At 40.4% G+C, this 14,257-nt stretch overlaps 1 protein-coding gene across 4 annotated transcripts in view; it reads right to left on the reverse strand.

Annotated features, from left to right (window-relative positions):
• Positions 1 to 1,880: 1,880 nt before the first annotated feature.
• The window catches only part of SUPT3H (SPT3 homolog, SAGA and STAGA complex component), a 257,849-nt gene continuing 245,472 nt past the window's right edge, over positions 1,881 to 14,257 (reverse strand). For all 4 annotated transcript variants that reach the window (XM_048297277.1, XM_048297276.1, XM_048297275.1 and 1 more), the window contains one exon: positions 1,881 to 3,609. In XM_048297277.1, the coding sequence (XP_048153234.1) occupies positions 3,568 to 3,609 (42 nt within the window). In that variant the 3' untranslated portion in view covers positions 1,881 to 3,567. The remainder of the gene's footprint in view (positions 3,610 to 14,257) is intronic.

The raw sequence follows: 14,257 nt of genomic DNA on the forward strand, positions 1-14,257 counted from the left end.
TGCCAAGATTTCAGTGATTTATAGAAGCCAAAGTATCTGATTTTTGTCTCCCCACAAGAGATGAGAGCTATTTTTTCTTATTATTTTGTAAAGGCAACATCATTATCTTAAGCAGAAAAAGAAAAAAGTTAAGAGCTACATTAAAGATACAGCTTTCAAAATAATTTTTTAGGCATCTGGCCTTATTTAAACCATCAAATTTACATTCAATTCCTTCAGGGATGGCTTCGCTGCTTTGTGCTGGCTCCGTGCCCTCTGAATAAACCTGGATTTAATGCATGCCACTACTGCATTTCCCTGGCTGCACTGCTGCACAGGGTAGATATATAGCAGAGGTATAAAAAGTGGAGGTATAAGAAGCCCAGCTTTGGACAAGATGATTCATTCAGGCAAAAACACCCCCAACCCTGTAACTGTTTAAATGTCAGCTAGAGGTTGGACTTGTGACTAATGTCACTATCTATTTATTCTGAATTTATGATTAGAAGTGTTTATGTACTATGAAACATTCTCTATGAGTTGGACGGGAAACTATAAACCATTTTATGAGATCTGCACTTGGCTGATGGCAGAACCTTAATGCAACACAAAGGTTCATCCACACCCAAGAAATGCCAAAACACACTTTTTTTATTTCCCCCCTCAGTGAGATGGGCACTTGAAAAAGAGGAGTGTGCCCTTAAAACCCAGGGGGACACATTTTGGAGGGTCCTGAGTGTCTCTGAAGAAATACGGGGCACTGTTGTCAGCTTCTCCCAATTTCCAGACAAAGACAGAAGTCTTTTACAGGGTTGGATTTTCTCAGAGGAAAGAATGACAGAGGACAGGCCAGGAAACAAGATGAAGCCTAACTAGAAATTTGAGTTGTGGCTCCCTCACCTCTGACAAGTTTCAAGCTGAATTATTATCCCTGTTTTGTGGATGGCTGGAATAAATACTGAAAAACCAGGTAGTGTAACCACAGAGGCAGGTCAGCTCAGGCACTGAGCTGGAGAGAACTCACACTCCCTTAAACGTTATGCAGTCATATATTCCTACTGAAACTGAAGTTCCCCTTCTTCAGGTAACTAATGTGAAATAATCAACATAACCTGATTCAGTAACTATAAATCCTGGCTAAGAATACAAATGATTTGCAAGTTGAAACTACAGAAGTGTAAAGCTATTCATATGCAGCCATTAACTGAATCTCAAGCTGAATTTTATATATATAATAAAAAAGTGTAGTACCAGCCTAAACATACATCTCTGCTTCTGCAGCATGGGAAGTGGTGCTAAGACACACTCCAAGTGCAGCACGAGTATTACTGGTTGCATTTTTGTTTTAAAGAGACTTTAAGAAAATTCTGAAGATGAGGAAAAAAAGTGATTACTTCCCAAAATAAGAATAAACTGCGTTAGTACAAGATGGGGACACATAACCTACGTTGTTTGACTCTAAATTCAGCTCCCTGACTTGTGCAGAGAAGTGAAAGGTTATTATATGGGTTTACTGGGCAAACCCAGATTTTATAAATAATTGCCTGTCAGGCTGTTCAAGATAGACAAACACACAGCAGACCAACAAAAACATGATCTGTCATATTTCTGAGAGAAATGTATGTTGAGTCTTCATTCTCTGGGACTTTAAGTAGACCAGTAAAAAATAAGTGCCAGTATTTTTCCTGCTTATGCATATTTTAAAATGTAAAATCTGGAAGAGAGACAGCAACAGAAGGAATTTTGATTCCAGTACCCAGTCTCTGAAACGGTTTCTTCTGTCTGCATCTCTGCAGATCGAAACCAAATACAATAAATGCTGGTGTCCTTTTAAAAAAGTCTGGATGTTTACAGCAAGCATATAATTTTCAAAGATTAAGGATGCCAACAAAAATAAAGAGTGATGATAAAAAGAAAAGTTTAATCATATATTCCAAGAAGCACAGATGGAACATCAGAAAACTTCCCCCTTCCCTCACTTAATACATTGTACACATTACTTTTAGTCCTTTACACACAGAAAATTTCCAGAAAACAGGAGACGAAGCAGATAAAAGAGAAAAGCAATTTATGAATGGCAGCGGTAATGTTCACTTTTACAATATTTCGGTTGCAAAAAGTCATTTTTCTGTTTATTTAAAAAATATACATATATTTAACGTTTTTGCAAGCAGGTCCAAGAGAGCAGGACAACAAAACCACCTACAAACGGCCACAAGAGCATAGAGCGGGAGTGAAAATTCAGACCTCACATACTAAACACCAAGGAGGAGGATGGCTGCACTATATAAAATTAATATTTTGATATTCTCCTCTCGAACCCTTGAATGTTCTGGATTAATTTGAGGCTTAAGTTGGATTCCAAGCCTGAGGTGAAGAAGACCCCTGACCTGTGGGTACCACAGGAACACCAGCAGGATGTGCCAGCAGATCCTGGTGACGGGCTGAAGCAGGAGTCCTTTTCTCTGCTCAAGCATCATCGTGGTTAGCTCTATATTTGTACAGTTTTTATGGGAAGAAATGAATGTGTTTGTGAGGCCAGCAAAGGCTGGAGGAGCAGGGGACGGGAACAAGCATAGAGACAGGGACTGAGATTTAAAAAAAAAATCTTGAAAACAAACAGCGTTAGCTAAAATATAAAAAAAAAAGTCAAAAAGAGTTGGTTTCTTCTTTAACCAAATCCAACAGCAGTGCTGCCTTTGTCAACAACAGGGACATCTGCTTCCTGCAGCAAACGCTGAGCAAGTACATAACGCTAAGCCCTTGCCTAGAACCACTGAGACAGACGCAGTTATTGAAATACTTTAGAATGTATTTTTCCAAATAGAGGTCCAATCCAGTGCCAAGTCACTGCAAAGGCGTTCCTTCATTTTGGACAATGATCACTCAAGCCTTAGGAGATGCCAATATTGAGAATTTGGGGGTGAGAACTTAGCCCGTCTTTGGGTCTGCAAAAAGTCAGGTCTCTAACTCGCAAAGTTTAGTTTACCTGAACTTTTTCTGAATATCTTTGCATCCAAACTTGGTAGTGCTGTCACCAAAATCCCCTCACTGGATTAAACTGGGTTATACTGTGTGAACACTTACATTAGTTGACAGAAACAAGTGGAAATTAGTGGAAAATAGAGGGAAATAATTTTTCTTTTGTAAAAATTGCAAGGAAAACTACATAACCTTTATAAGCCAACATAACCCAGTCTATATCTGTCTGGCCTCTTCCTGCCCCATCCTGCTTTACCAAAAAACATCTTTCGGAGAACAGACTTCCAGACACTTAAATAAAAATGACATGGCAGTCAGGAAGTCCCCTGCAAACTCCAGCATTGTCTGAGCTTCATTCTTGTCCACCTACACCCTATCCCAAACATCCTGCCATTAATTAGCTAAATGTTCCAGCTAGTAAACAAGAATAACGATTGAGGGGGCTGGAAAAAGAGACAGAGACAGCCAGCAGATAGTCACAACAAACCAGCCCACTCACTGGTACATGCAGACATTGGAGCTTGTATTTTTTTTCCTTCCATGGAGGGGAAAAGAAAATCACCTTAATATAACACTGTCTTTCCTGTTGCTGCAGCCACATCCACATCAGCAGGCGAGAAAAGTCATCCCATTCCTGCGGTAGGCACTCTGTCAGGGAAAGAGAAAATCTGTAGTGAATTATCACATCAGCTTAAACAGGGGAAGGAGGCAGAGAGAAAGGCAAGGCTTTCTTCCTGTTTTGTAGGCTATTCTAGCTGCAATCTAATAGGGTGTTTAATCTGAACATTTCTGGTAGGGAAGCTGTAAGCAACCACTTTGTCTATTAAAAAATCACTGTGGTTAACAAGTGGTTAGTGACTCTATTTCAGGAGAGCAAGAGATAGGCAAAAATGTAACATCCTACTTTGTTAATTGCCTGCAAAATAGTTGAGGCCAAAAATACATCATTATGCTGAATCTGCTTGTCCTTTATAAGCACGTGTTCTCTATTCACCATGTTCAAGAATCATTTCTAAACTGTCTAAATACTCTATAAATTATTGAATAACTGCAGTTTTCCAAACTTAATTTATAGTCTGAGTCCAAAGTTATATAAACAGACACTGGTATAATCCCCACTACTCCAAACTATTCCAGAGACTCTCTGGTCAGTAGGAAATAATTTGATATCCCATATATTGTAACCTGGGATGAAGTGCTTCTAATGGTAAAGAAGCACAGGAGTTAAGTGGCACTTGAGAAAATAATTTTAAAAGATTTTGTGACACTGTCTCCCTAAAATACCTTTCACGCATTTTTAACGGCTCTTTCTGAATCAATATAAGACACTATACCTTTTAATGCCACTGGAAACCTTATATTGTAAGGAGATAGTCTCAGTTTAAAAAATACTTTTTTTTTTTTAAATATATTAACAATATCTTTAAAAAAATCAAAGGAGTTTAAATAGTTTTGCTTTATTTGGTTCACCTTCAGCAGCCATCCTGTTTTTAAAATGAAAATGTAGTCATCTATTTCATTACAGTTAGTGCTTCGTCAGATTTATTTTGTACATCCTCAGTCCAAGCACTTAGGAAGTGCCATATATAACCACCATTTTTAGTGGCTCTACCAATTTCCTAATTAATTTCAGCCAGATCAATTTCTCCTCTCTTAAACTAGAATTAGAGTAACATTAGGAGTAAAGGATAACCTCAAACAACTTTCGATATAAATAGCATTTATACTGAACTGTAAAGAAATCATTTCAAAACCAGCAAGGATGTATTCAGAGAGACATTTTACAGACAGTGAATATGCAAAAGGAAATGTGTACAAGATGTTCATTACAGCATCCTTTACATTAACACCACACTTCAGTGTAGAGATCTAGCAGCATATGGCATGAAAGTCAAAGTGCAGAACATCAGCTGTGGGATATACAGCCAAGACATGACAGTATCACCACAAACAAAACACAGAATAAATCCAAAGACTCTATACCCAAACATGAAATGCCCAAAACAGACTAGCCAATAATTTTGAAAGGATCCAATATATTCCCACAACCACAAGCAGCAAGTCCAAGGCAGTTTGGATGTTCAGCTTGCCCAAACCATTATGGCTGGCATTTGGAAGTTGATGCAAAAATAATGTTTTTAGCTGCTTGACCCCGATAGTTTCACAGGGATTTATAACCCAAGTGACAACCTTTAACACATAAACAAAATATTCAGGACTACTGTGCAGTTTGCTTGGAGACAAATGATCCCGAGTACAAAGCTGGATCTACATGAAAGGTAAAAGGTTGAATTTTGTGAAAGGAATTTTGGTTGTGAAGCAAAGTTGGGCTTGGCTGGGCTCACCTGGGAAATAATGAAGTTTAACATTTTCCAACATGGGCAGTGTTGTATAGTCAGTTATATCCCTGCAAAGGTCATTTCAGAAGCCAGTTTCAGGGGAGGCAGGATAACACCTTTGGAGAGTTGGGCACACCCACTGGTCTATATTTAGTGATATATTATAACTAGTGTGGCTATAGTTAGGATTGAAAACTATTTCCTACTTCACTCCCCATTTCACATACTTTAAACTTTCAGAAACATTTGCCCTTGGGCTGAAATTTCCTCTGCTTTAATCTCTGCCTGAAGTTCACTTTCTTTGGAAAGGACCAACAAAATTCCTGAAGCCATTCTGAAGTTCAGCAATAATGAAAACAACACATTTTTACTTCCCAAGCCAGACAAAGTGATTCTGATATATGTATATTTTATTAAGGAATTTAACAATAAATTCAACCATTTTACCCAGAAACCATCCATACCTTCAACCTCAGCATAAAGGTAACTGTTTTGAAAATCAGTATTTCAGAGGAGGGAGTTTGATTCATCCCATTCCATAACAAGATAACACTTCATTCTCATTTTGATACATTACTAGATAACAAAGGTTAACCTCCACGATGCTTTTATGCAGAGCAAAAGTATTTTACAGACATCCCATCTTTCTGAGTTATACCAGATATCTTTAAGATCTATACAGCTGAATTTGTGATACTGAAAGACAGATCTTTAGATGCCAAGAATTGTAAGAGAAACAGCAAGATGTTTTTCATAAAACTCGCATGTGTATGTGCCCTTGCAAGAGTTTAGATGTATGTGGCAGACATTTAATGTGGTTGGAGATAATTTAGAGGGTTTGGATGACACTTCTGGGTGCTTTATGCCACTTTGGCAGCATCTGCATTTTTATTTTTTTTAAAATATGATTATTTGGCTCAGAATTACAGATAGAGGATGATGCAGGCTCTTGATGTGGGATTAAAATAGCTGTATCCATTTTGCTGGATATGTCTTGCTGTCAAGAGATAACATAAGCCCATGGAGCCCTTTTTGGAAAAGTGTCTACTGCATCCAAATTTTCTGTGTGTTCTCTCTTAAAATTTACTACCAGGCTGTGCTTTGACTTTTCCTGCTGTGGGCTGAGTTTCTGCTATGGTTGAAGTTCTGTCAGCCTCTTGCTGTACCCAGTATGTGCAGGCGTGGTCAAGGGACCACCTTTTAGACAGGGGGATCACCTAACTTGGCACAAATTGCACAGTTTGCCTTCCCAGAATGGCTTCCATGCTCTGAACCATTGATCTAACCTTACTTAGCTGATCTAGCTCTCACAGAAACTCTTCCTTGCTCCTTCCTGCTTCATGACAAGATTTTTTTCCCCTTCTCCATCTTCCTTGAAGGTGGAAGGACAGATTGCTGCCAACCAGAGCCAGAGGCTGCACAGGCTGGGACAATGTGAAAGCAGAAACATGACCTTCCTCTTGTCCAGGCCACTCTTACCACTTGCTCCCATTTAGGACAGAGTTGTGATGATTTTGCTGCTTAGTTCTCACTTCAGAGTCCTACCCTGATCCAGTGGGTCCATCCCTGCCCATGGCACGGGGCTGGCACCAGATCTTTAACACCTCTTCTAACCCCAACCACTCTATGATTCTACCCCACGAAGGCACCTTGTGAAGAACCTTCTCACAGCTTCTCAGGCATCCTCTATACAGGAATCCTCCCTTGGAAATGTTGCTCCTTTAAGTTATCAAAGCACATCGGATTTTGACACAAGATCCTCTCTGGCAATACTATCATTATTTAATAAATGAAGGCAGGCTTTTTTCCAACCTGAAAGGAGGTACAGTGAAGCAGAAAAGATGATCATTGTTCACTGCTGTCAGTCGCCTAAAAGCAACACCTTGCTTTGCCCTTAGTTTGGTGAAGGAAAGAAAAACTTAACAGCTTAAAAAGCCAGCATGGCACAAGGGACCTTGGCCAAGCAACTCCTCAAATTTCATGAAAAATCATCCAGTTTCTACTCCCTTTTTTTTGGTCCCATTTCTCTCCTGTAGTTGTAGCCCAAGGCAGTGTCATTATGAAGGATGAAAAACAACCACTCCAAGAGAAGGGCAGCAAAACTCCTATCCTCACAGTAGGTCCCATGAAATGGGACAGTTTACTGAAGAGTTTATAGGACCAATTTAGGGACAAATAACCATGTGTTTATTAGCAATTTAGGACTAGGAGAATGGCTTTAAATGAAAGAGAGTAGGTTTAGATTGGATATTAGGAATAAATTCTTCCCTGGGAGAGGGGTGGGGCCCTGGCACAGGTTGCCCAGAGAAGCTGTGGCTGTCCCATCCCTGGAAGTGTTTAAGGCCAGGATGGATGGGGCCTGGAGCAAGCTGGGATGATGGAAGGTGTCCCTGAGAATGGCAGGGAGATGGAACTGCATGATCTTTAAAGTCCTTCCAACCCAAACCAGTCTGTGATTCTGTGATTTACAGAAACAAGTCCCAGCCAAACATGAAGATGTGTGAGTACTCCTCAATCAGGGAACGGAGTAGATTAGAATACCAAGACTTCTGGACAGGCACCTCAGCTAGAAATGGTTTCCAGTTAACAATTTACACTAGTGCGTAATTTCACAGCTGTAGCATGATGAGAAATAATAATTTTGGCAGGAGAAAGAAACAGCTGTGATTTTTGAGTGGGCTGCCTAATTTTTATTTGGGATAAAATTTGGAAAGTCTGGGGTAAAACATCTCCAGCGGGCACCCAACACACCAAAGTTTATTGGGCCAAATCCTCCATTGGTTTAAGTTTGTTCTGCTTGCATTAAAGTTAAGCACAATGTCACACTGCAGGCCTGTTGTATCACTTAGAGATATTAAATCCTGAATTATAGGCCCTGTATAAGTGAGTTACAGAAAAGCATTTATAAAACTTGAAGTCTCCCTTTCTTGATGTCCTCTTGTATGTGTGTGGGCAAGTGGCTTAATTACAGTGCATAAAGTGGAATGGCAGACAGAGACATCCAAATCAAAGAGCAAGCCCTGGCTGAACTTCATTAGCAAACATAAATGCAAGTAGGCACATCTTGTTTGTGACATGCCACGGTCCTTTCCGCTTTGGGTAATTTTACTCTATTCTCTGACATTTGCATAAATGTAAATCGAACCATATGACCTGAGCAGGTTTATGATAGGGGAATCATATGCAAAACTTCTTTCCATTAAGTAATTCTCTTCATGCAGCCTTACAGTGTTACTGTGAAAATCAGGGAGGGTTGGATCTCAGCCAGTCAGAGCCTTTATTTAAGAACAGTGGAGGGAGCCCTGCCCTTTAAATAAGAGACATTCTTGGATCAGACACTGGCTGGCAGGATGGAAAAAAGGATGTAGCATTAACTTTCATTCCATTCCAAATAACCTGGAACCCATAAACCCCCAAGATTCTCTAATTTTGAATCCGCTCCTTTTCTCCCTGTGTCTTCTTTCCATTTTATTTGGGGAATGTTAACTTTGAATTTTCATTAGCTCACCATAATATCAAACACATCACCCTGGACAGATTCATAACTCTTTGTATATAAAAACATCTACATTAAAACCCCTGTGATTAAAAGGTTACTCCTCTAATTTTTCCCAGCCTGAACAGACAAACCACATGCAAAGAAGTGTCAGCTTATTTAGAGATTAAAATAATAATTAGTTTAAGAGGCAAAGTATAAGCAACATTGTTTGAAAAAGAAAATCCATGTGTTGTTTAGAATTAGTTGCTTCTGTTTAAGTTTAAATAAATTTGTGTGGATATAAACTCTCTTTATTAAAAATGCATCCATATGAGAAAAGAAATATAATGGATAATTCTCCCTCCAATTTAAAACAATAGCACTGAAGGCTCTAGTTCCACAAACCCATCTTTAATCAGTAGCCAGAGCACAGATGTCTGATACCACTCAAAGGATGAGGGAGCGCTTTTTGTACGTAATGTCTTATACATGGTCAGTAACGAATAACACTCCCCAAATATGTATCTGTGGACACCCAGGTTTAGTATGTTACAAACTTGTATGATGCTCTGGCTGATCTGCCCTGCTGTATCCAAGAAAGGTCATGGATTTCATTTATGATGAGGCCAGACCAATGTGCTGAGAGCTACAGCATCCATTTATCCATACAGTAACAACCCCTCTGGAAGCACAACCCTGTTGGTGCTTATGCTAGACCCCAGGAAACCTCAGTTAGGTGTAAGAAACACCAACAACTGCATTCCTCAGGTCTGTTCCCTGAATCCTCAGCCTGGTGAGACACCAGGGACAGCAGCAGTGTCCATCCCAAGAGTACCTGCCTCAGGAAGGGGCCAAAGATCACAAGAACACTTAGATGCCCACAAATATCACCTGCTGATAAAAGCACTACTCCAGTAAACCACCCATCAACAAAATGCCTCCCAGCAAAGTCACCTCTGGGCTTTGGTTGACCTTTTATCTGCCAGTGGCATAAACTTTTTAAATAATTGTGTAAAACTGGGCTCCTGTGTACAGGCATAGGACATATCCAGGATATATCATCCAAGTCTGTTAAAGAACATCATCTAGATCTCAACCATCCAACTTTTTTATTGTTTTTCTCTGCTTCTGGGATAAATGACATTCCCAAGGCTGATGGAAATGTAGGATCACTGGAAAACAAATGAATTTCTCAGGCATCTCGTGCAGTACCACCAGTGGATGGAGAACAAAACATAGGGCTTGTACTGCTGTCCTCCAGTGTATTTGGCCAAATTTGCAAGGCTGCAGTTAACCAGCAAATGCTGTTCTCAGGGCTGGGCTGGTATTGTAAGAAAGAAAAACAAGGCAAAAGGATCATGGCTTCTGTTGCAGCAAGAACTGGGGTGTGGGAGTGGGGTACCAGTGTCAGCCAAGAGAAAAAAGAACAAAATTGGTGGGGAGAGAGGGATCATTTTAAGTCTCTCAGAGGGCACTGTAAACAGAGGAGAAAGAAGGAAAAAACAGAACTATAAAACAATACTTGGCAGCCAGCTTTGCAAAACAAACATATTTTCACAAAGTCCTTCCCATCACTGCCACCAGTTTTAATGGGCTTTATATGTCTGAGAGCAAAAAACCCTTTTTAATTGTTAAGGAAAGGCGATGCTGCTTTGCACACTGATAGAAATTCTGTTCTGAGCCCTACTTCAACTACATGCTGCTCTTCATTCACAGTCAGGGAGAGAAATCCCTTCCCCCAGGCTGCAAAACCTGTAGCTGGGCTCCATCACCACTCCTCCCTGGACAGCATCAGCTGCTTCTCCTGTGGAGCAAGTCAAAATCCAGCAAGTTCCTCCTGCCGTGGGTCTAATGGCCCATAACTGTCTGCCCAGGACACGCTGCTGGAAAAGCACACAGCAGGTGTCCACAAGGCACCAGACCTTGATGGATATGACCTGTTGGAATCCAGCATAATTGGGAAAGCTTAATCCCCTCACCACACTGGAAATGCAGTGGTTCCTGAGTGTCCCTGATCTCCTCATGAGCAGTGCAATTAGCTCACTTAAAATTTTACTGCCTCACGTCAAACTGGTCAAAACGCCTTGAGTTGCTCAAGGGTCAAACTCTCCTCTCCTGATGTGCCTCAACGTGCTGCTTTAGCTGTATGGCAGCAATAATGTACAGAGGCAACTTCATTATGTCTGAGAACTAAATTAAAACTGGAAGTCTTGAGGCTTTAGGTATGGTTGGACACTGAAACCTCTGCTTTATGACTCAGGGCACTGCACAGTCACAGCACTCCCATGTGAAAATATACCACTAACAATAAAAACTGCTTCAACCTGAGAGCAATTCAGCATCAAACAACCTGGATGGCTCCCTGTCTCCAGAGATGATTTTTTTTGACCTTTTAAGGTTTCTTCTACTGCTGTAGAAGCTCAGGGTTTTTTCTGTAGGAAGTAACCAAAGAAGTTAAATTCCCCCTCTGTGTCACTACTGCTCATGAGCTCAGCATAGCAGCTAAAGAGCAAATTTATTTGGAAACAATATGGTGTGGTACAGTCGTCTGAGTACAAGGGCAAGAGCCAGGGCTGGGCTCTGCTCCCAGCCCTGACACTTACTTGCTGTGTGGCCTCAGACAAACCACTTAGTGCCTCTGTGCTTCAATTTCCCCTGCCTTTGAAACAGAAATACTATCACTCACTGGAAACCTTTTCTTGAGGATTGTTTGATTACAGAGCTAATACATGACACTTTGAATACATTGTATACTATGCCATAATTATTATTTTCATTGCATTTTGTCTTCCATTGTAATGGCTAAAATACCAGATGTACAGAAATGGATGTCGAAATTGGCTGCTTTTGCATAGGAGGAGAGGGTATTACTTTGAAATTAAATTATTTGGGTAAAACAAGACAATTCCCCTACATTTTTCCCCTTAAAAGTGGTGAAATTGTAATGAAAAGTTGCATCTAATGATGTTTTGCAACACACTTCTCCCCCACCTCCTGAAAGCATCCTGCAAACACACTCTGCAGAGGGCACAGCACCTCTGCTGTCCCTTTGATTCAACAGAGCACTTCAGTGTGGAAAAGAGAGCCCAACCAACAGCTCAGGTCTGTGAAGAGAGGAATTTTCTCAGGCTCCGAGGCCCTTTGCTGGTGGCAGCACTGGGGTGCAGCCACTTTTCGCCCTGCTCAGACCTGACTGATGTGCTCTGTCTGCAGCGGGGCGCCGGCGCACCGGAGCAGTGGGAGGCAAGAGGAATTAAGGTAATGCATCAGTGGCTGCCAGTGAAGGAGATGGGAAGAGGGGGGGGGGAAAGACAAGGCAAAAAAAAAAAAAAAAAAAAAAAAAAAGGCAAAAGAAATATACTATTCCAATCAAAGTCTGAAATTTGTAGAAGTGGTTTTGGTCTCAATATAGAAAAAATATTTATCCAAGAAACTCCTACTCGGGTGCGAACATCCTACTTCTAGTGGGATTTTGTTTGGCAAAGTGCTGTGAAAGAGTGGAAGCTAATACAGAACATGTCTATAAACAAATATATTTATTTAGTACAGATTGACACATTCACTGGAGTACGGGAGTGATTACACGTGTAAAACTATTTCCTATAGTGGTTTCCTTTTGTGATTCTGCTAATTTATTCAATCCACCCCATTTTCATGCATTGAATGTTATGAGCCATTTCAGCCACCCAGACTGAAACGTGTTTGGAGACTACATGCCTGTTTTTTCATTTCATCATCTACACATAATTATTTGGTGATATTAGGAATTTGAGCTCAAATGGAAGCCAACCAACATTTTAATAGCTTAAAAATCACACAAAATGAAGTCTGCCCTGAGGTTAATGAATAAGAGCCAAATCTTGAGGCTCTTGCTCAGTTTTTACTCACTCCTTATTCAGGCAAAAGTTGAATCAATTGTAGTTGGACTGATTAAAACCAGAAAAACATGTATTTGGACCTTTCTCTCAGGTAAAACAGAATAAATTACCTAGGATTAGGCTGCAGAATGGCATCCAATCGACCTTTCACATGTATTTCTGCAACACACTGAAGAAAAAATCCAAGAGCTGAGGCAGTTTAACCAGTTAAACCAGTATTTTAGCAGCAGAATAAATTATTATACTCTACCAGGTTTTATGACATTTATATTAGAAATAGCCCTGAATCAAAATAGGTTTCCTGGTCCCTCCTGGACTTCTGAAAATCAGTATCAAATCCAAACTTAAAAAATGGTTCACTAAGTATGAAAACCAAATGCCCCCATCCTTCAAAACAAAGCTCCATCCCTAATTTGAACTTTAATCCAGACATGTATTGATACAGATATTTGATTTTTGATGATGGTAAGCATTTATAATTTAGGAAATTAAAGGTTATTCTTTAATTACATGCAGGATGTTCTACTCCTTATGCAAAGAATGCAATGCACCTGTAAAAAATACAAAGCAGAGCAGTTAATTCCCTTGAACAGTTAACACTTCACCAGTAATTGGTGATAATCACAGAAGGATGCTTCTCCTTTAAGTCACAACCCATTTAACTATTGGGCCAGTCTCGGCAAAGTAATGACACATTTATCCCATTCAAGTCAGACTTGAAAGAGGATTTGGAAAAGAAAGTAGTATGAGGATTTGGAAAAGAATGTAGTATGAATGACTGATTTATTCAATATATGCAAAGCAAATAGAAGAAGGAAAAAACAGGTAACAAGAATGAAGTGGTCAATGTGTAGATGTGGCACTTGGGGACTGGTTTTAGTGCTGGGCTTGGCAGTGCTGGGTTAATGGTTGGATTCAACGATCTTAGAGGGTTTTTCCAACCTAAATGATTCCATGAATTGTGAAAAATACCAGATCCTGACAGGGTCTGGGTGATAGTGGCCCTGCTCACTATCTCCTGACAGGCTGCAATTCGATCTCAATGCTGAAATATGCTGAGCACATGAAGAGCTGGACTTGGGGATGGCTTCATTTATAAAGGAGTGAGCTGGGACATGTGAAGAGGGCAGTCCCCTCCTGGCCACCACTCATGCTGCAGGGCCTGGTCCCGCTCTCCCCAGCACTTCCTACCTGCATGACAGACAAACTCCTTCCAATGTTTAGCAGGGTCTGATGAGCACAAACCGTGCCAGTGGCACACTGGGAATGTGGGAACACTGCCCAAAGCCTCACAGGCTCCTGCACTGGGCAGCCTGCACAGAGGAGAGCCCTTGTTGCACTTTCAAAGAGCTGCTGGCAAGTTATGATCTGCAAGAATGCATCAAGGAAATTGGGATCCCAAGGAAGAACAGGCTTTTTGTTACATTATACTTCTAAAATGACATTATATCCACATTCATATGCTGGAAAAGCTGGTTCACAAGTGGAGATAGACTTCAAGCCTCTCTAACGTGCAGTTTAAGTTATCTTTAATCTTTCTAAATGTCTTTCTGTCCATCTGATTCTTACCTTCCTAGCATCTTGGCCAAATAGGTTATCCC

Source organism: Corvus hawaiiensis, chromosome 3, assembly GCF_020740725.1.
Source record: "Corvus hawaiiensis isolate bCorHaw1 chromosome 3, bCorHaw1.pri.cur, whole genome shotgun sequence".
NCBI classification, from domain to species: domain Eukaryota; kingdom Metazoa; phylum Chordata; class Aves; order Passeriformes; family Corvidae; genus Corvus; species Corvus hawaiiensis.